We start from the raw sequence: 22,141 nt of genomic DNA, 5'->3' as shown, positions 1-22,141 counted from the left end.
TAAAGCCTCAAGGCCAGTCCTCCTATGGTTCAAAACTGTCTCCTGGTGCCTTGGCCCAGCATGTGGAGGTAGGAGCTGAGCTGTTGCTGTAGCTATCTCTCCCCTCTCTCCCCTGTGTGCAGCAGTGACCTTGTCAGCCTGCGCTAATTGGAAGGAAATGGCAAAGCCATGTATGAACTGAGCAGCTCTCTCAGCAGGAGGTGGATAGGCATGACCTAGTTGTCAGTGGAATCAGCCTGCCTTCTTGGAGACCTATGAGCTATTTTGACAGCTGGAGTGACCTACCTGACCTCTAGGAAAGGTAGCTTGGGTGGAGAGGAGGAAACAGAACTGGTGCTGTGAATGGAGGAGCTGAGGATCTGCCAGGATGCTCCTTTGGCCTGTTCTCCAGCTACAGGAGGTGAGGCTCCATGGCCCTGAGGCCTGAATGTGAGCAAGGTGCTACAGTAGGGAGCCCCTCTGGCTTAAATAGCAATGGATACAGTAAGGGGTGGGAAGGAGGGAAAAGCATCTTTCTTCTCTTCTGTAGCTGTTCTTATGCCACACTCATTCCTATACTATCTGAGTGCCTTCCAGTAGGGCGTTAAGCAGTGTGGCTACAGGTCTGTGTCACATCGCTTGGTGTCTCATCCTGGGGTTGGGCATTTGACTGGACCAAAATAATCGGTCGCTTATCTGGGTAAATATTTAGAGCACTAACTTCTTAGAACAGTAACAAAAAGAGCAATATTTTATGGTCTCCCATAGGATACACACTTGTGTCTAATTGCCAAAAAAAATTTACTTAAGTAAAATGCAAAACAATGAAACAAGTTCTAAAAATGAAAACAGCCCCATGCTACAATTGAATGGTGGGCTGCTGTCTGCACTAGCATGTTCTTGCTGGAATAGTTGAGATTTGACTGTGGTCAAATAGGCAGTCAGCTGACCGGACAATGACAGCTTGCAGGCCTATCTCCTTCCCCCCAGAGGGAGAAGCGTGTGCATCGATTTGATAGTATGTGGGTTTTTTTTTTAATGTAAATGTACTTGTTGCCATATGTTGGTATTGGCGAAGGCAAGGTAAAAGCAGTGAGATTTGTTCGTCCTTAATCCTCTCCTCCATCTAGGTTTTGTGATAGTGTATCCTTAAGCTCCCTGAACATCTAGACCCCATGATTATAGGGCTGCATCTGTATTGGTGACGCGCCTAGACTCATTTTCCACAAGGTGTGTGTAGCTGGAAACTACGTTAAGGTGAGAGCAGAGTCATCGAGGCAGGCAACAAAAAAAGGCCTCCCCTGGCTCAGACCAAAGCCGAGCTGAAAATGAGGTGACAGCTGAGATGTAAAATCCTTTCCCCTCCCTGGGCTGTGGGAGTCCCTGGGAGACTGAGCAAAGTGAGGTGAGAATTTCACTTGGTCTAATAACCTGCCACTCCTGCCGAGTGCAGCTGTGGGGCAATGGGCTGTGACTGCTCTGTAAACTAGGCCAGCAATCTAGCTGAGGGGCTCTAAAGCGGCTTAATGGTTATGTGATCAATACCAGCCCAGAGGTGGCCTGAATGACACTGACTGCAGTGGGGGTGGGGAGAGTTTTTGTTCTGAAATCTACATTTGCAGTCCAGTTTTGGAAATAATCCCTCTCTCTGACAAGCTGCATGAAATTGCTGCATCTATAGCATGAGCCTGGGTTCAGCTGAGAGCCCTATTTGTGAAATGTCAGACTGGGCACTATGGACTGGCCCTGTCTCCAAACATTTTGTCTTGCATGGCTGCTCTAGATGGGCATTGAAGGGAGTGCTTGAGAGCCAATGGAGTCTCAGAGAAACATGTGAGCTTTGGCCTTGTAATACATCATTAGCCAGCCTTATGCAAAGGGGTTTATATTGTTATGACTAAATGGAGCATGGATGTACCCCCAACATAAGGCAACTCATCCCTCGTGGGTCTTCACCTCACTGGGACAACTGATTCTAGGTTTGTCACAGTCTCCCAGGGCACTGGCCCCCTCACAGTTCTGGGGTGCAACAGTCAGGAATTTTTCCTTGTCACCATGTCTATAAGGTAGGTTCCATCTTTAAACAAAGCCTCCATCCCACAGGGGCAAATCACCTTGTTTTCCTTGATTCTATTGCATAACAGGAGCCTCTTTAGAGAGCTGTCCAGCTGTTCCACATGTGCAAATAAGGAGCCTGAACTAGGCATATTCCATTTTGTTAGCACTAGGGCACCATGGCAACTGGGGTGTTTCACCTTTGCTGTGCAAAGGTTTATTCTGAAGTTTTGCTCAACATTTACTGGAGCCTGGAGAAAGCAGCCCTTGAGTGTCTCCAAGCCCCAGACACTCAAATGAGACACACAGTACATACATCTATTTCCTTTGAAGTTTTGTGCGTCTCCAAAGGTGTCCAAACTTTGCCCTGGTAATTTGCCGACAGCCTTGATTTGCATAGAATGGAACAGGTAGCCAGGCAACCTCCTGAGGGAAATATTTATTCCATTTCCTTGAGTAAAATGGACCCCCTGGAAAATCTGTCCATCTTCGGCTGAGACTTGCCTGCTAGCTCCTCTGCTAGGTTACTACAGTAATTACATACATTGGGCTTCTCAGTCAAAGATTGGTTATGTCATCAAACCATTTTCCTGGCTTCTGCTAAAGATTTCCACAGCATCACTCCCTACCCTGAGACACTTAATCCTGCCCTAAAGAGCTGAAAGAAGGCCCTACCTCAGTCTCTTCCTGAAGAATGTTTTTATTTGGATTTTTCTTTTTTACTTTCTAATTCACCTTCTCCCTGCTTGACAATAACTTAAGTGCCCTAAAATGTAAGTGATTCTCAGGAAGGAAAGACAAATCCCCTCATGTTACCTGAGGTAGAAACCCAACTCCTTCCCTCTGCTCCTCTTGTACCTTCTTGGACAGTGGCAGGATAAACATGCTTCCTACACCCCATTTTCAGAACTATTCCAATCTACGAAAGGTAAATGGCACACCTGTCCATATACACACACACAGGCATAAGTACAGACCAGCCTTGTCTTCATGAGTGGAAAAATGTTACCAGGTGGTAAATGCTCCTGCCCCCCCCCCCTTCCAATCTAATATGCTAAAATCCTAGTGTTTGGCAGTTGTGTTAAACACCCTTTTGTCTTACTGTGTGCTCTCCAACCATGCATGTTCACACACCCCCACAGAGCTCATCCTACCCCCTTACAGCCCCTCATAACTGAGTCAAAACACAAAGCATAAATGTTACATTGTTAGCAAAATCCTGGTACATTTACATAAATGACATTAATGTACAGTTAACAGACAATATTACAGCAATAAAACTGGACCTATGCTTTTGTACAGATAGCTGGAGCAGCTCTTTGAAGTATTTTCCAGTCTATGGCCTTGTTGAGGTTTCTTTCAGTGATAAAGCGGGAACAGCCTCTGGCTTGCTAAGAATAACTGGTGCTCCCAGCCAATTTCCAACTGAGAGTCTAAAGGCTTATGGGTCCCTGACTTGCCAAGCACACTTGTGTCATGCAATCCACCTGTAACTTGCAATCCTGTGGGGGGCCTCAGGTTTTGACCAATTAGCTGGAGATGCTGCAATCTGCCCTTCCTTTCCCCTCCTCCACCAAACCTTGACTCTTCTTTTCAGCTGAGCCTGAGCCTTCTCCCTTCAGCGTGTTTAGCATTTCATTGTTCAGATCTCCAAGAAATGCTAACTGGACACTGAAAGCTTTTTCTCCCCTCCCCCAAAATGAAGCATTTTAGCTAATGCTTTTAGTATGTGTTAACAGACTAGCAGGGAATGGTTGTAGGGGGTGTTTTATAGCTAATGGTGACTGATGTCCACTCATCCTACTATCACCTTACATCTTTGTTTCTAAGGCCTGTGTTTGTATTTTTTTTTAAAAGTTAGAAGTTTCTGCCCTTTGTAAGCTGTCAAAGAAAATATGGTGAATCTTAGGTGCTAGGGTTGAAGTATCTAATTTTAAGTATTGCAACCTCAATGTTTCCTAGACATAGAGCGCAAAGGTGAGCTAATGTGTGCAAGCATGATGCAGTATATCCTTCCCTCCCCCCCAGAAGTAGTAGATGAGGAAATATCCCTATTACTTCCATCTCCACAGCTGTAGAGAGAACTGACTTGCCTAAGGCTACAAGTTTGTGTCAGAGCCAGCATTAGGAGTCAGGCCTTCCTCTCATCATGTTTCTCTACACCATGCCATCTCCAGCATCAAGGAATAACGAGCTGTACATTTTCTGCTTGGCTTTGGCTTTAAGAGAGTCCAGGTGGTACACACGATACTAGGATGAAGGCCCCTCAACACAGCACTAGGTTTTACTGCACCTCTTGCCACAGCATTTTTGAAAACTGCCTCCTCTTATTGCATCATCATTAATCACACAGGAGTGCTCCATGTGCCATTCCCAGACAGTTAAAGATAGGATGACTTGGACACAAGACATTTGATCAAACCATTACAGTGTAAATAGGGTAGGATATTTTCTTTCCAGTTGGCCACCACTGAACACAGACCAGTAGATCAAAACTTGGCTAAACTCTCCAAAGTAGGTGCTACTGAAAAAAGATAATTGTACAGGCCTATTTTAGTCTCTCACACTTTGTAACCCATAAGGCTGAGAGAAGGTACATCTTAAGGTGCAAAGAATTTATGGGAAATAATGCTGGAGTCTTTTGCCATGTGTAAAACTGGTGTTTATCGCTACAGTGGTAGTCTGTGTGTGCTAACTACTATACACATTTAGTCAGGTGACTGAATGCTCAGAAGTTCATGGGATTAAAGGACTATCAACCCTTGTATATACACCAGTGGTGCTTTTAAATCAACCTGATGGGGTTTGTAAATAGATGGTTTAGATTAGCATGTTAGAAACACCCCCAATGTTAGGCCTCACTCCGCTGCATCTGCACTCTCTGTTTCCCTAGCAGCTTTCACCTTGTGCTTATGAAAACGGCAGCTTAGATCTGCTCTTTGGGCCAGGTTCTTCAGTTGCTGCATCAGTTTTTCCTGTTGGTGCTGTCCTGGTGTCGCTCTGATGCTGTGTAGCGCAGAAGAAAAAAGCCACCTCCTCGCCTTTGTCATTAGATTTGTTGCAGCTCCCCAGAGAAATCACTGCCCTAAGGGCGTCAGCTTGTGGGGACTTTCAGCATGAGCCGGTGGTTCCCTAAGACAGACCTGGAAGCCCCGGCTGGATAAGGTCCCGTGCCAGTGTGATGTCCCTGCCTCACACTCTTGAGGTGATGTAAATAGAATGCAGTCGACTGGCCAATGTTGTCTGCAGGTCCCGCAGAGGGTCCAGACCCTGCACCTTGCTGTTCCTGCCATAGATGAGCTGTCGGAACGAGTCCTGTTCCAGCAGAGAGTTCATGTGTTTGAGGAAGAAGCCCTCGCAGAACGAGGCCAGTTCAGGTGCACTGTGAATCTGTAAAACAGAACAGGAGTCAGTGACCTTCTCTGTGAGCCCTACAGATTAAAGCACATTTTCACAGCTGCCACTGCTAAGCCCTTTCCCTCTGACAGCTTTATTGGGAAGGATGCCTGCAAAATGAAGGACTGTTAGGGGAAGGGGTATGTATGTAATGATGTAGTTGGTAAATGCTAATGGAAAGGACACATGCTATGAATGACTCTTTTTCCACCCCCTGTGTGCGTGCGTGCAGCCAGAGAGGTTCATTTTCCAGATGATAAAGTAAATTTTTTATTTCTAATCCTCTGATCTCCTGCTGTTACCTGAGCCACAGTCCAGTGGCCCTTCAAGGAAAAGAGCAGCTGGCTGATGAAATGGCCAAGATATCTGTTTTGTGTGAGTCCATGTGTCGCATCATGACACAACAAAGGAATCTTGCCAGCTGGTATGTAATGTGAGTAGCCATGGAAATATGGTGTATATGATCCAATGCTCACGCCTAGACCAAAACGCAGAATGAGATGGGGAAGAGCCACTCTAATACCATACCTGTGAGTGCCTCAGATTGTCCCATTGGCTCTCTAGCTCCTAAATAGTCTCCTTTGGTTCTCCCAGTAATTATTTACCTAGTTACATCCACTTCAGCATCATTAGAGAAGACACCACTACAATGGTGGAAAAGCAATGAATTTTATGCCCAACATTTAGAAACTCCCAAAGGTTTTGGGGTTCTTAACAGAAATAGAATTTTTTATGAAAGTTACATAAGGAACTCAATTTATATTAGAAAATCAATTTCCCCCCCAAAAACGAATAGTTTCCCCTTGGCTGTTGAGAACCCAAACACAGCAGCCTTGGGCAAGTGCATGAGATTCCAACATTGAAACTGTGTAGTGACACTAGACTGACATAATGCAAAAAAGTTAACAGGAAGTAAAATTAAAATAGCATGTTTAAATATTTTCTGATGTAATCTTTACCAGCCTGCTCCTGCCTCTCTACTACATCCCACACTCCTGCTGACTTTCAGGAATGCTGAACTGCTCCTCTATGTTCCTAGTGGTAACACATGTTGGGTCATTTATATTAAATTACAGATTGGATACAAACTCTCATTTTGCAAGCAAATTTAGTGCAGAATTGGCCCAGCCAGAGCAAGCCTGTATCATGACTCTTGTCCAAAATACCACATAGCAGGAAGCATGTGAAGTGCCTGTGTTCCTAGGCGTTTGTGGGGTCTAAACAAGACAGTGCGGCCTTTACCTTTGCATATTTATAGATGTTAACAGAGCTCTCCATGCTGATGGTCTGGGCACATAAGATTTCACAGTGTCTTTGGAGGCCATCCAGTTGAAACAGGCTGGCGGCGGACAGCAGCTATTGGGACAAGAGAGATGTTTTTCAAAATCAAACTACATTCCTTCCTCAAGGGATCTTCTAGCTCCTTCGCTTGCGCAGGGCCGGCTCCAGACACCAGCCTACCAAGCACGTGCTTGGGGCGGCACTCTGGGTTTGTTTTTGTTTGGGTTTTTTTTGGTTCGGCCTGGCAGCACTGGGGGGAGGTGGGGCTTGGGAGGTGTGGCGCTGTGCTGGGGGGGCGGGGCCTTGGGCGGTGCAGCGCTCTGGGAGGGGGAGGTGGCGATGCAACACTCTTTGTTTTTGCTTGGGGCGGCAAAAATGTTAGCGCCGGCCCTGCTCTTGAGGGCTAGCCCTCCTGTGAGAGCAGAAAGGCCAATAAAGAAGTATACACACAGCAACCTCTTTTCATTATTCAGAGGATAGCACTGAATGAAGGTAGCAAGCGCCTTCCTGCATTCTTAAATTTGTGCGCCTTCTGGTTTTCAGAGGGAATGAACAGAGAAGGTAATCATTAAGTGATCCATTCCCAGCTTCTGGCAAACAGAGGCTAGGGCCACTATCCCTGCCCATCCTGGCAAATAGCCATTGGTGGACCTATTCTCCATGAATTTATCTAGTTCTTTTTTTAACCCTGTTATAGTCTTTGCCAGAGGATGTTGTGAAGGCCAAGAGTGCCACAAGTTGACTGTGCATTGTATGAAGGAATACATCCTTTTGTTTGTTTTAAACCTGCTGTCTGTTAATTTAATTTAGTGGCCCCTAGTTCTTGTGTTATGAGAAGGAGTAAATAACACTCTTTCTCCACACCCGTCATGATTTTATAGACCTCTATCCCCCCATTAGTCATCTCTTTTCCAAGCTGGAAAGTCCCAGTCTTATTAATCTCTCATACGGAAGCTGTTCCATACCCCTAATCATTGTGTTACCCTTTTCTGAACTTTTTCCAATATATCTTTTTTGAGATGAGGCAACCATATCTACACGCAGATCCCCTTGTTCTGCATAAGCCATCTGAAGTAGTAATTGCTTCCTATTTCAGATGACACAAACTTCCTGAGACCCCAAAACACATCTCATCTGCCACAATTCCTTATTTTCTCCTAAAAGAATACTGGGGGTTTTAACACTTTTCTGTGTGCATAAAGCAGCCACATGAGACGTCCCATAAAAACACTGGTAGCTGCTCTCATCTTCCCCAGCAGTCACTTGTGAAGCAGTATTGACTATGTGCTTTGAAAGCATCACCTCCTTTCAAAGCTCTAGCGTCTTTTGGCTTCCACGCCCCATCATCCCTGACTGCATTTGGAAGAAAAAGTTCTCACCTCTAGGATATCAGCTGTGGGAATTTCCATAGATTCTGTTCCTCCATAATATAAATACTGCATCAGCATCTGAAATGGGAAAAGAGCCAGGCCTGAAGCAGTTGTCAGTCAGGACACAGAGGAATTTGAACACCCATGCTGCCTTAGGAAGCAAACAGAAATCGCAGCTCCAGCTTCCCGTGGGTCTTGATAACAGCTTTGACATTTTCTAATGGCCTAGCTGTGCTGCTTTCCAATGTTCTTTTCTTTCTGTGGCTTTGAAGGGGGGCACATCAAGGAATTTAGGCCAAGAGTGACAATGTGTCTCTGAGCAACCGCAAAGCCCCTGTAAAAACTCCACAGGGGTCCTGTTTTTTGTAAAGCTTTGCAGGCTAGCCGCACCCAGGAGCTGCCAGGCAGCGAAACTGGTGGCAGGCTAGCTTAGTGCATGTGCACAGTACGGCCTGCCAGATGGTGACACGCTGCCCTCCCTCTAGAGCTTCCAATAAGCCTCCCCATACCCCAAGTCTTTCAGATGGGGGGGTTTGGGACAGGGAAATAGAGGAGTTGTTTGGCTGAGGAAACAGGCATGGGCAGCCTTTCCTCTCACCCTCCCATGCTCACCTCCCTACTGTTCCAAAACCACTCTCCTGCCCCTTCCCCATGCCCATTATCAGGGAACTGGATTTTTCACTTGAAAACCAAGGTCATCCCATTTACTACTATTTATATTGCAGTAGTGCCAAGCAGCTGCAGTCAGGGGCTCATCGTTCTAGCAAAACCTGATCCCTATGCCTGCTGCTGAACAGAACCCAGGTCTCTTGAACCTCAGTCTGGTGCAGTGGTTCCCAAACTGGGGTGTTCGTGAAATGTTACAGGGGGGTTGTGGGAAAAAATTCCCTAATGGCGGACAGAGCTGTCCCTGGGGACCCTGGGCAGCACAGGGCCAGCAGCCCGGAGCCCCCCTAGACTTCCAAGAGCTAAGCAGATCAAAGCAAGCATATCTATCACACTGAGGAGATTTAAACTTCAAGACTCCTTATAAGCAATGGAAAGGGAGGTGGATATTTTTTGCTGTTTTTAAAATTAAATAGGCAGCTAGTGCTGCTTTTTTAATTATTATGAAGAACAAGTTTAAGCCTTTTTGTAATGTGCGCTGTTTGCCTGGACTGCTCAAGACCTGAATGCTTGTGTAGGAGGAACTCTTTGAGTTGGCTTCTTAAATACCTTCATGCTGTTTCACATCTGATACTCCTTGATGAAACATAGGAGCCTTGTCTTATAACAGGCTTATTCAAAATGATACAAGCTACGAAAGTGAGATCTTGGAAGAGCATTGCCGTTTTCATAATGTAATGAAAATATAAAAATTGTTTGTATGACATGCTCATTACACACTATTAATTATTATTTATCATTACAATATTTTAAAGATCACTGCTTTTATAATTTATACTCAGGTAAAGGAGAAAATCCCTGGAAATACTCATTTTTAGGAGGGGGTTCACGAGACTTGACATTTTAGTGAAAGGGATTCACAGGTTGTTAAAGTTTGGGAACCACTGGTATAGTGCTTTATCCACTAGGCAAAACTCTCTCCCCTAAACAGTGAAAATGATACCACTTTTAGTAGGTAATCTCGTGTCCTCTAAACGTGCCCCAAAGTCTCCCCATACATCTGCTCCCTCTCTACTTCGTTAAAAGGCCCCCTTTAGTGGTCATTTCTTACGGCTTTCAGTGTATTACTTTTCAGTCTACCACACTGTCCAGAAAGGCAAAATCCTCTCCCTGCCCCCTTTGACACTGCAAACACCACACCTGAAAATCATGCCTTGGAGTTTCCTGAACCACAAAAGCCCATTGATCAAAGATCTTCTTCATGCTATGTTAAGGAGACCTGCCTTAATACACTCAACTTTATTCTCTTCAGGTCATGGGCCTGAGCTGCACAACTTGGATACAGACATTGCAATTGCTTTTCAATTCAAATACAAAACATAGGAAACCCTCTTAGGATAGAGCAGTAGGGATGTTTCTGAGCTCAAATTATTCCCACTGGATGCAGAGATACTATGTGGTGATGACCATAGAGAGAAATTGTGAGGGAGAAAGCCAAGATGAGTCCTAAACACTTTAGTGAAACAGTTACAGACTTTCAGCTGTTCTGCACTTTCAGATTTCTCTATTCTGCACATTTCCTTCCTAATTTGAAATGCAGATCTGGAAAGCTGGAACAATGCCTGACTATTGGATTTCACTGACCTGCCTTTTTTTTTTTTTTTTTAAACCTACCCTCTTTTCATCATGAATGAACCACCCTCAGGTCACTTAAATATGGAAACATCAACAAAAGTAAAAGTGGAATTCTCAGCATCAAGTCTTTAAAGAGAGCCCCATAGACTTCTGATAGTCTGATTTGAATTAATGTGAAGCCTGGCAGTTCTCCGGCTCTAACCAGGCTTATTTTTTTGCTTAACACAGCATGAAAATTGTGCCTGGGAACTTCCAGAACTACAAAAAAGTACTCAATAAAAGACCTCATTTGTCCTCCATTATGAAGGAGATCAGCTGCATTAAAAACAAAAAATCCAATCGTATTCTTTTCAGAGCTAGGCCCAAGCTGACAAGTTTGGATGCAGATCAGAACACACCTAAAAATGCAGAGATACTTGAATTGGTGTAATTGCTGGTGTTATCGTTTATCTCTGGCATTAGAACTTGTAGCTTTTGCTTCACAGTAAGTACAGGAGGAGACAAACAGTGCTAATGGGAAGGATGCACATAATTTACATACCTTGAAAATATTGTATTTCATATCACTAATTTCAACAGTCTTACTGCCTTGGCTGTCTAGTTCTGTTTTATTGGTCATCAGAGTCTTAAACCTGAGAAAATGGAGACAGAAGTTTGCATAATAGATTCCTGCATTTTTGCCACTCTGCATCATCTTTGCTTGGATTAGTTGTCAGTAAGCAAAGGGGAACTGGAGAATCTTGGTCCTAGTGTATTTGCATTTATACTTTATATTTTCCAAAACAATCAAGCAATAAGTTTCCATCATCTTTAACAGCAACTAAACTGTAAACGTCTGACAGCAAAATCTGTAAACTCCCCAGCACTGAATTCACTCCCATGTTACTCCAGTTTTAAGGTGCTCTAATTGCACTGAAATCAATGGCATTAGATTCACATAAAACTGGAGTGAGACAGAGCTGAATAAAATCCTGAGAATTGTACATTGCATTAATATTAATTTTAAAAGCAAATAACTGATCCTATAATAGAATCAACTGAACAATATCTCTACGTGAGGAGCAAGGGCAAAATATATTGGGGATTCAGTGTATTTTGTGTTGTTGTTTTTTTTAAAGTACACAGTGCTAAAGAGCCACATTCTTTACCTCCCTCACTCCCCTTTGCTCCTGGGGTGCAAAAGAGGAGAGAATCTGGCCTTAACACTTTTGCTAAGGACTTCCCTGGGGTGAGGCAGGCTCCAGTAAGTACAGAGCTAGAATAGCTGGCTCCTACACTGTCCTTCCCTCAGCCTTGAATGCAGTGGAGGGTGAGAGGCAAGGAGGGGTGGGAAGGAAGTAGCCAGAGCAAGCTGCACTCCAGCTACACTCAGCTGTTGAACAGTTCCTTAGAAAACATTAACCGCTAGTGCATGTCAGAGCAGCCCCCTTGTTGTTCTAACCTGCATTGGGAGTGGGTAGAAAATCAGGCCTTACCCCACTCTAATGGTCTGAGCGTAGGCAAAGAATCTGGCTCTAAAAGTTTTGTGGCTTGGTCATGTAAACTCAAGTGAGTAGTCTTTACTCATGCCAGTAGCCCCATTGAGACTATTGGTGATTAAGGGCTGCTCATCTGGGTAAGGGATTATGGGCCCCTGTCCTCCATTACTAATCTCCATTTAGCACAAATAACACAGCTGCAGTTACTAGGTGTAGTTCATGGAGGCTGACTCACCTGTTGGAAGCAGTAACCAGCAGAACTTTGTGTGCATAAAACAGCTTTCCTTCCACTAGAAAAGTTACATCAGACATTTCTTTATTGTTTAGAAAGTGAGGATCTGTTGGAAAAAAGATGTGTGGGGGGGGGGGAGTTTAAAACGCTGCAGCATGGCAAAGAGAAGAAGCAAAACCACTGTGGAAACTGAGATAAAGCTGAGTATCTCACCAAGCCGGGCCGGCAACGTCTTTTGTATTTCAGGAATGTTGGGTATAGGACTGCTGCCATAGCAGTGGGTGAAGATGGCTGCAAGCTGCTGGTTGATAGAATCATTCTGTAAGGAAGAAGGAATTTATATCATTAGTGCTTAAAAGTAGGCTCCACAGGCTGTAATAGTTTGCTTGCTGCTTATATAATAAGAATCGTCCTTTGCTGCTTTTACTGTTTTTAAGGACTACTTTGTCTATAAGGGCTCTGTGCAGAGGGGTGAATTTCACCACAAAAATATTCTCAGCAAGTTTATGGCACACATGTGTCAAGGAAAAAGAATTACTTTAAGAGAGCTCAGTCCTTACACAGCAAAGCTCCCCCAACTTCTACACAACAAAGTCCACAGTGTGGCTTATGAGGAAACTCTGTTCCTAATGTATCAGATTGTTGCGCTGCACTGCACTATTTTAAAGTTCAAATTTTGCATTAGTTTTTATCCAGCCACTCCCTCTCCCTGCTATCTCCAGGGAGAGTCTACAACGATATAGGACTTGATCTTACTCCCACTGAAATCAATGCAAAAACTACCATTGAATTCAATGGAAGCATGGTCAGGCCAACTTTCAAAAGAAAGAAAAAAGATTGCTATTCACTAACAGATAATAATAATGTTCAGAAAATTCCAGGAAGGTAGATGAGATGCTACTGACAGCCTGAGTTACCCAGTACTTTGCAGGTAATCCCTTTCATTACTGTAAACACACTCAGTTCCAAAAGCAAATCACTAAAGTTTTTGCTGAGAATATTTATACAAGGATTTCCATTTCCATTAGAATGAGCATCTTTGACATGGAGGAAGCAAGTATTGGATCCCTTCTCTCTTGAGCCCGGGTAGTGCAATATTACATGAGCTTGGGTAAACATAGCCATGGCTGTCTGTACATCCATAATTCATTGGGACCCTGACATGGGTTTACATTGCTTCTAGTACAAACAATAACCAAATAATTGTGAAACGCCCGGATCAAAGGATTTGAACTTCATATTAAAAAATGAATGATTACTTTGCTGGTTTTGAGGATATCAAACATTAGCTGCAGCCCTTCGTTAACCAGCTCTTCGTTATAGTCCTCCTCCTTAATAGTGACAAACTCCCTTAAGAGGTTCTGCACGACTGAATAGCGAGACTGGTAGAAGGTTGTCCGTAATGACTCAATCCACACATGAAGCTTCCACGGGATTCCTGTAACCAGACACAAGGGAAAGTGAGGGGCTGAAATAGCAGGCAAGAGGGTACTTCCTCTCTTGTTGTAGTCAGCAGCAGCATTTAAGTCGCTCTTTTTATTTTGAAAGTGCTTTACACTTTACACAACTAATTTGCCCTCCCAGCACACCTGGGAAGCAACTGTACCACAATCTCCATTTTAAAAGTTAGGAAACTGAGTCACAGGAAAGTGAAGTGGCTTGCCCCTGGTCACAGAGAAAATCAGTGTCAGGACTAAAGATTAGAACTCAGGAGTTCCTGGTTCTTGCCAAGCCTGCTACCCTTTTAACCTTCATTTCGTGCACTGTTTTTCTCCGCAAGCATAGTGCAGCAATCTAAATTCTGCAGATTAGCTGCACCATTACAGCATAGGGAATAACCAATCTTATATAAACCCATTGTGATTGCTATAATTCAGTATTGCGGCCTGCTTGTTCTGATGAGCTATCTTATCTAGACATGCACATTTCAAAGTCTTCAGTCGACTACATACAAGTGTAAGAAGAGGTGCACTCTGGGTCCTCAAATCCTATGCCTGGGCATTGTCTGTCTCTGGTTTTGAGAGCTCAACTTGCAACACTTAAGAGGGGCCTGAGTTTTCAGATGTGCTGAGCACTCACAACTCCAACTGACTTCAAACGGAGTGGAGTGAAGGGCTCAGCTGCTCTGATCCTCAGGTCCCAGGCTGTTCCAGAAATTGGGATATCCCAAATCAGTAGGCCCTTTTGAATATGCAGCTGAGTGATCAGTAAACAGTTTGATGTCATTTTCTATTTAAATTAGAGACTTCCCTAAGATCCCATCAATGTGTGTCAGGTCTGAATTTGATGGTGCAGGCCCTTCTCCTAGTGACCTGTAATCCCTGCTCTCGCAGAGATAGGTTATTAGGTTCTAGCTACTTACCGAGTACCCTGAGCTCCATGGTGATGTCCACGTAGCCATGCTCAGCACTGTAATACATAGCCTCCTGCAGGGCCTTCATCCTGGTTTTACACAGCCTGACCTGCCCCTCGTTGGAGCTGTCCTGGCTGGAGGTGTCACTCTCTACTCCCTCAGCTAAAATCTCTTCCAGTGAGAGAACATCTCCCTTCGACTGCTGGGGCTGGGTCAGGAGCTTGCGTAGCACGTTTCTGCGGAGGAAAAAGAAGAGGAATTGCTCTTTAATAAATGAAAGGCCCACAAACCAGACAGGCCAGGCAGGGTGATCTGGACCCAGAAGTCCTGGAAGCCTGACTTAGTGACTCATTTCTTTCCAGAGATGAACCCTTCCTCCAGCGGTGCTGGAACAGTTTTTATAGTGGGGGTGCTGACAGCCAGTGAACCAAACTGTAAACCCTGTATATAATGGAAACCACTTCAAGCCAAGGAGTGCAGCAGCACCCCTCAACCCCCTAGTTCCAGCACCTATGCCTTCCTCCTCCCCTCAGAAATGGAGCTGGGTTCCTCTAATGATTGGGTCTTCAAACATTATTATGGCAGTTTAGTCAGGACTGATTTTATCAAATCCCACCAGTGTTTGCTTTGTGTGGCTGGCAGACCAGCAACCACTACCAATGGCTTGCCTCTGTCTAACACCCAAGGGTCCCCTTTAGAATGCCTGGGTCCTTGGTTTTCCTACAGATGCGAGAAGCCTTAAGGGACAGATGTTGGCTATCCAAGACAATCAAGCGCACATAAGATGTTGTGCTGAATTGCCACTAGCTGGCGCTCTCAGTGCATAAAGAACTGGATTTTACCCTTTCTGCATGAATTGATACTACATAATCTCATGCCTTCTGATCACCCTCCCACAAAAATCATCCAGAAACAGGAGGCTTAACTTCATTATTTGCACAGTAAGAACATGTTATAGAAAGAGGACTCTTACTGTGGCACAATTAACTCATCAGATGCTTTACCTTAAGACATTGCACAATCAAGGATGTTAACCCTGAAAAGATAAGGTGCAACATTTCACATGCTCTTGAATCATGGAAAGTAGCACTAGGAAAATGTTTGCCAGTATAACTACATCACTGTAGTTCTTGGGGAGCCAAGCCTTAATGCAGATATACTGCACCAATATAAAGTGAGGTTTACATTGTTGTGATTCAATCTGGTAAATTACCAGCACGTGCTGCATTGATATAAGCCCAGTTGTACACTGCTGCAATACATCTAGGTTAAGGATTTGGAATTGGTATAACTATATCAATGTGGTTACACCAATGCTAATTTATCTGATGGAAACTGGGCTAGAATGATTTCCGGATCAGTTTACAGATAATAAAATGTTATTTCTAAATACCAACCCTGCAAACACAGCCTGGGAGGGAAGAGCCAAGCTGTTTTTTTTTTCTGATTCACACATCATCTTTATTAAAGTTTCGGCAGACCTAATTCTGCCTCAGGTTACACCTCGGCAACCCCACTGCCATTAAATTCTGCCTCCAGTATACACATGCAACCCACATCTTCGGAATTGTGCCCTGCGGTTGGAACTTAACAATTCTGATGTTGCTGCCTGATCCAGAAACACATCCAGCTCCTTCTCTCCTAGCTGTGGTAGCTCTGTAGTGCTGCTAACAGGTGTGAAAGAAGCAGGAGAAACTTATTTGCTGATTTTAGTGACTAAAATATAGATCTGCAAACCCAGAGGGATTGCATCTGTTGAATAAGAAGGTGCTAGTTTTACACAGTTATTTTGGGAATAGAACCACTTAAAGTGATAATTACTTTACAATCTGGGGGCTGCATTTCAAAAGTAAATGCAGGGTCTGGCCACGCTAGAGTCAGAATAATGCTAGCGACTCGACTGCATTAAAACATGGCTATTGCCAGGAGGGTTCTAGCAACACTTCCTAGACCAGTGTGGATAGGGATTTTTGGTCTGGGAACAGTGGTGTAAGGCCACGATACAGCCTGTGTGCGATAGGGGTAGCCTACAACATTGTTCTCAGGCAAGAGACCTCAGTGAACCTGTACAATTGTATGTGACTCCCCGCACTGAGAGGGTCTTCAATTTAAGGCTGATCTTGAACAGAGGTTTACCTGTGCCCATGTGCGGCTGAGTGACTAAAGCAGTTCATGTCTTCGTGAAGTGATGAGGACATCCCATTGACTTCCAGCATACTCAGGAGGGGGTCTGCGCCCCTGCTCAGTAACAAACTGACCAGCTCGTAGTTCCCTAAGAATTGGCAGAAAAGTAACAATAATTCCATTTTCCAGCATCCTTTAAAAGGCATAGAGTACTTGTCCTGAGCACTTCTATAATACCCCACAAGCGTTAATTAGGCCTCACAACACCCCTGAGAGGGAGACAAATATTCCCACCCCCATTTTACAGATGGAGGAAACAGACACAGAGAGGCTAAGTTGCCCAGTGCCACACAACTAGTTAGAGGTGGAGCTCAGAAGAGAACCCAGGAGTTCTGGCACCCAGTCCTGTATTCTATTTGAAGCACAGGCACATCTTTATATATAAATGGGGGATGGGGGGGAGGGAAGAAAGAGGTATTTTTTACTATTTTTAAAAAAAGTAACATTTCCCTCATGTGTTTCAACATCTTGAAGTCAAACTACACTACAAGCAGATGTACATGTATCTGGCTTCAATAGGGCCAGATTCTCAGCTGTCAGCTCCTGCTGAGTGTAGCTAAAAGGGGGTCCAACAGAGAATCTGGGGGCTGCTCTAAACTGTGCTAGCTGGCTATGGCCCCCCAAGGGGTCATCCTGCAGCCGTGGATAACTGGAGCAACATGCATTCCAGCCACCCTCCACCCCACTGCCAGAGGCTGCAGGGAGTGGTGGTGGGAGAGCCAGCTACAACAGCTTTGGGGACGACCTTCTGCTCCCTTTATGCCATTGGGATGACACAAAAAGAACAAACCAGAGAATCCATCCCATAATAATCAGGCTTCAAAGGATGGAGAAAGAACAGAGGGAAACCAAAATGGTAGGCTGCAGGTGATGGAGAAGAATAATGATCTTTGGGCTGGCACAGGTAAGTCCTTACATGCCATGTAAACCCCTGAGGTGGCACCTTCTTGGAGAATAGGCCCAAAATTTTGTTTCTTTTTTAAACAAATGAGATAAAACACAGATCTTTGTACAACCTAAGATGTTTTTTCCCAGTGTGACTCGGGCTGATGAAGGATGCTAGTCTGATAGCCGTGGAGGCTGTTCAGCTCCAGGAGAGGCAGAGGATGGACAATGGCAGCCTAACTTTCCCAATGCTGCCCCATGAAAGCACATTGCAGTCCCACTCAGCACTTGGCTTCCCTGCTGAGACTGTTGGCAGGAAGTGATAATTAGTGGCAGTGGTAAATGTGGACTGAGCTGATTTACAGCAACACATTTCAGGATGGTCACCAATCAGCAGATGGTAACAACTCTCAGATACTGCTAACCTGGGCTAGGCTTCCACTAGTGATTTAGGCATGAAAAAAGTACTATATCCCATTATCTAACCCCTGAAGCTACCTAGTTTGAAATTTTCATTATATCTTTCATTGTTAATTGGCTTAAAGTACAATGCAAAATAAATCCCAACTTGTAACTAAAATCATGGACTATCAGGGTTGCAAGGACCTCAGGAGGTCATCTAGTCCAAGCCCCTGCTCAAAGCAGGACCAATCCCCAGGCAAATGTTTGCCCCAGATCCCTAAATGGCCCCTTCAAGGATTGAACTCACAACCCTGGGTTTAGTAGGCCAATGCTCAAACCACTGAGCTATCCCTCCCCCCAAGCTAAACATCTGACCCATAGCAATACTTCTGCCATAGTTTTCCCTTGATCTTGGGAGTGAGAATGTAACTGTCTTTGACTCACCTGCTGCTGAAGCCAGTTGAAGTGGGGTCTCAGCATAGTTGTCCTCACCGCTGTTAACTGCGGAGCCCTCAACATGGGCACCAGCATCCAAGAGCAGCTGCAAAAGACCATTCAGAGACAAGAAGTTCAGAACAGAGCAATTCACAAAGACACAACAGAAGAGCCTGTGTGTTGGGAGGGAAACCCATTAGGTCCTTAGCAAAGGGTGAAAAACACAAAGGGAACTCAGCAACAACTAAAGGAAAAATATCCATCGCAAGGCACACTCACCTCTCACCTGCATCTGTTTGTTGCTTGAGTCTGGGACTGAAGCCTAGGGACTCATGGCTAACGTCTCTTTATAGATTTATTTATTTCTTCTCTCTTTCTTGTACTTTTTTTTGTTATAGTCAGTCTAGTTCTGGAGGAAGTTATCCGGTGGACAGGAGACTAAAGGCCCCTATTTATTGTATCCCAATGGGCACATTTTCATCTGTTCTCCAGCTTCAAAAGTGTTAGATGCTTCTGCAGTGTGGGAAGTCCCTGCCATTTGTTTACATGCTGTGCAAGAAGCAGACAAGATGGCTAAGGAGATTTGCCACAATAGGCCAAACTGCTGTGCCAGAACCTCAGGCCCTGCAGATTCTGGATGAGGAGACTCCTCGGGCTTCCCTGACTTGCCACCCATGAAGCCTAATCCTCATTTGGGGCACAAAAATGTGTCTTTACTTTGGCCAGGAGTTCACCAGCTCCAACCCTAGGGGAACTCTTTGCAAGCGGACTGGCGCTAATCCAGCAGTAATTGGCCATGAAGGAGTGGGGACAATATCCTTTTCAAACATTTGAAGTAGCAAAAAGTATCAAAGTCACATTGACACCATCAAGCGGAGCGGAGTCAACTGGCAGGAAATGGAAGTTACTTAGCTGTAACTGGAAGTTCTTTGAGATGTGTGGTCCCTAGCTGCATTTGACACGTGGTGCATGTGCGTGTAAATTCTAACAAGCAGTGTCCATTGGCCTGCACAGGTGCAGTCATTCACCTGGGCTCCAGACTGAGGACATAGGAGGCAGTGTGGTCCAATGCCTCTCCAGTTCCTCGTACCGCAAATCTAGTAAGATCCATAGCAGAGGGGATGGAGGGCAGATAGGGACCACACTTCTCAAAGAATTTCCAGTTGCTGGTAAGTAACATCTATTTCTTTTTCAAGTGCTGGTCCCTATCTGTATTCCACATGTGGGTGATTGACATGCAGTACTCAGACGAGTGGGGGTGCAAGACAGATGCTTGAATTATTGCAGTTCCCTCTACTGGGTCTGCACTGGAGACTTAAACTAGCGTGTAGTGTTTAGTGAAGGTGTGAATGGAATTCCAGATGGCTGCCTGCATATGTCCAGTAATGGTATTTCGTGCACTGATGCTGTAGAGGCAGTTTGTGCTCTGGTGGAATATGCCCTTACCCCGTCAGGTGGAGAGATGTGCACTAATTGGTAGCACATGATGATGCACCCAGAAATCCATTTAGAGATCCTGTGAGAGGGTGTAGCTTGTTCTTACAAACAAACTCTAAACTATGGCAAGAAACAGCCTAGGATACTTTCTGATAGATTTAGTTCTCGACAGATAGAACGCCAAGGTGCATCTGACGTTGAGGGAAGGCAGCTTCCTCTCCTCAACCAAGGTATGGGGTTTTGGGGGAAAAAAACAGATGGATAGCTTGGTTGACATGAAAATCTGAAATAACCTTGGGGAGGAATTTAGGATGCTCATGAGCTTTACGGGTTTATGGCAGAAAAGAGCAACAGATGCTGCACTGTGCAGCAACATGCATCTCAACCAAACAGTAGAGACAGTGTTGGTGATCATCACTCATGATGAAGAAGCGAGGGCAGGAGACGCAGTTCTTGAATGCTGGGACTCCGGGCATAGTGCCAGACCGTGGAGAAGGAGTCCCCATTATAGGGAGTGGAAAGCCTAACTATACCAAAAGCTCTAACTATGCAAATATAAACTATTTACAAATGTACTTAGAGAATAAGGATAAAAGCTGGAGAAATCCGTGGACACAGGGATTCTGACGCAGGCCATGTGGCGGTAAGAAGGAACTGGAGAGGTGATGGGCTGCACATGGCTCTTATGCCCTTGGTCTTAAGCATGAGGTGAACTACTGTGCAAGTGCAGGCCAATGGACACTACTTGTTAGAATTGCCAGACTCGGGCACATGGTGCACATGCAGACCCTCATGGGAAATACATATGGGGAGCAGCACTTGAAGAACCACCCTTCATTTATAAGAATAACAAAGCAGATTTGGACATACATATTTCCAGGCCGGGGCAGACACCCCATTGACCATGCATAGCCACAGAAGGCAGCTAGTTGGGATTCTTCCTTCTGGGACAACCACTGCTCCTCTACTGGACAGAGTCAGAATCATCCAGCTATATGTCATAAGCCTTATACTGCTGGTAGTTGATGGAGAGTCTCCTTTTAATTCATGTGGCAAGAACCTGTGCTTTTGGGGCAGGAGGATCTGGGTTCTATTCGTGCTGGTGCTACAGCATGCATTTCTGAGCAGCCATAGTATGCAGCACAATGACAATCACTGAGCCCTAGGTGGTCATCAATTTATTATGTCACTTGCCTCGGCACAGACTGGAAGCATGATTGTGCCTGGTAATTTCACATTTACATTTTCAGCATAATATTGCTGGTGGAGGACAATGATTTTTTTCTACTTACTGATTTATTTCTCCCTTGATGGACAAGCTAGATCTGGAAAATCCAGTCATGGATATCAAGAAAGAGGCAATTCCATTGGGCTTTACTACGTTCAGAGAAAGCGGAGATAGGACTCTTTCAGTGATGATCATTGTAGGGAAGGTTTTGACATTAGATTTAGAAGTTTAAATACTTAAAACATCTAAGTGAATAAACACTCGCTGCAGGCAACATAATACGGCCCAGAGGAGCAGAAGGCTAAGTTCAGTCCAAGGAGCCTTGTTGATGTAATTCTCAGCACTGTCTCCTGAGAGTATCACATGTATTATCTCACATGTAAATTAAAATTGTACAACCTTTGAAAAGCCAAAGAGTGCACTGGCAACTTGCCAAGGATATGAAGGATGAATCTAATTTGCATTAACATTTGCATACATTTGTAAAACCAAATATGAAAAACCCCCACATTAGCTTATAGTTGTGTCTTCCTTGAGAGCTGAATAGAAATTGCTTATTGCCTCACCAGCAGCAGAAAACCTCCTGTGGATCACTTTTGAACTCACCCTGAAGTTAGAGAGAGAGGGTGGGTACATTGAAGGGCTCCACAAGGCACGCCCGGCACCCAATTCTGCATGCCCTCTGTGTGAATTCAGCAGAAAGGCTGGCAATGAGCAAGCAAGAGCTTGCAGGAAGGGAATCCAAATGTACCTAGTGAGTGGCTGGAAGTAGCAGCACTCTCACTGATGATACATTCAGACCCTATTCTAGGAGAGTCTCAGCTTTTAGGGCTGGAACATGCAAATTGCAGGGCATGCAAAGGGAGCACTGAGTGCTCTGCTTCTCTCAGGAGCGGGCTTTTAAGAAGGAATGGACAGGCAACTCGATTTTTGCACTTATAAAAAGTATTCGGACCATAGCTAATGTTTTCAAGAAACATGCTGCCCAAGCACTCTGCCCATACTTTCACACACTCCCCTGAAAGCACCAGTTCACCAGACACCATAGTTAGTGGCTGATCCACATTGTTCTGAGTCCAGAAAAACACAAGAAATTAATATAGAAATAGTAATTAGAAAAAAGAATCAGAATTTGTAGGATGTTTCATTGTCAAAGCCTTTCCAGAGCTTAACGAATCAACCCCC

At 44.6% G+C, this 22,141-nt stretch overlaps 1 protein-coding gene across 1 annotated transcript in view; it reads right to left on the bottom strand.

Moving 5' to 3' along the window:
• Window positions 1-3,221: 3,221 nt before the first annotated feature.
• Window positions 3,222-22,141, bottom strand: part of ABTB2 (ankyrin repeat and BTB domain containing 2) — a 212,189-nt gene continuing 193,269 nt past the window's right edge. The window contains exons 8-17 of the mRNA XM_045015338.1: window positions 18,301-18,397; window positions 16,522-16,657; window positions 14,395-14,621; window positions 13,292-13,470; window positions 12,246-12,351; window positions 12,036-12,138; window positions 10,864-10,954; window positions 8,091-8,159; window positions 6,673-6,786; window positions 3,222-5,424 (exon numbers count right to left, since the gene is read on the bottom strand). Of these exons, the coding sequence (XP_044871273.1) occupies window positions 5,227-5,424; window positions 6,673-6,786; window positions 8,091-8,159; window positions 10,864-10,954; window positions 12,036-12,138; window positions 12,246-12,351; window positions 13,292-13,470; window positions 14,395-14,621; window positions 16,522-16,657; window positions 18,301-18,397 (1,320 nt within the window). The 3' untranslated portion in view covers window positions 3,222-5,226. The remainder of the gene's footprint in view (window positions 5,425-6,672; window positions 6,787-8,090; window positions 8,160-10,863; window positions 10,955-12,035; window positions 12,139-12,245; window positions 12,352-13,291; window positions 13,471-14,394; window positions 14,622-16,521; window positions 16,658-18,300; window positions 18,398-22,141) is intronic.

The sequence above is a fragment of the Mauremys mutica genome, chromosome 4, assembly GCF_020497125.1.
Source record: "Mauremys mutica isolate MM-2020 ecotype Southern chromosome 4, ASM2049712v1, whole genome shotgun sequence".
Taxonomy (NCBI): Eukaryota; Metazoa; Chordata; order Testudines; family Geoemydidae; genus Mauremys; species Mauremys mutica.
Note: the sequence above shows the minus strand (reverse complement) of the source record. Positions and strands in the feature narration are given on the sequence as shown.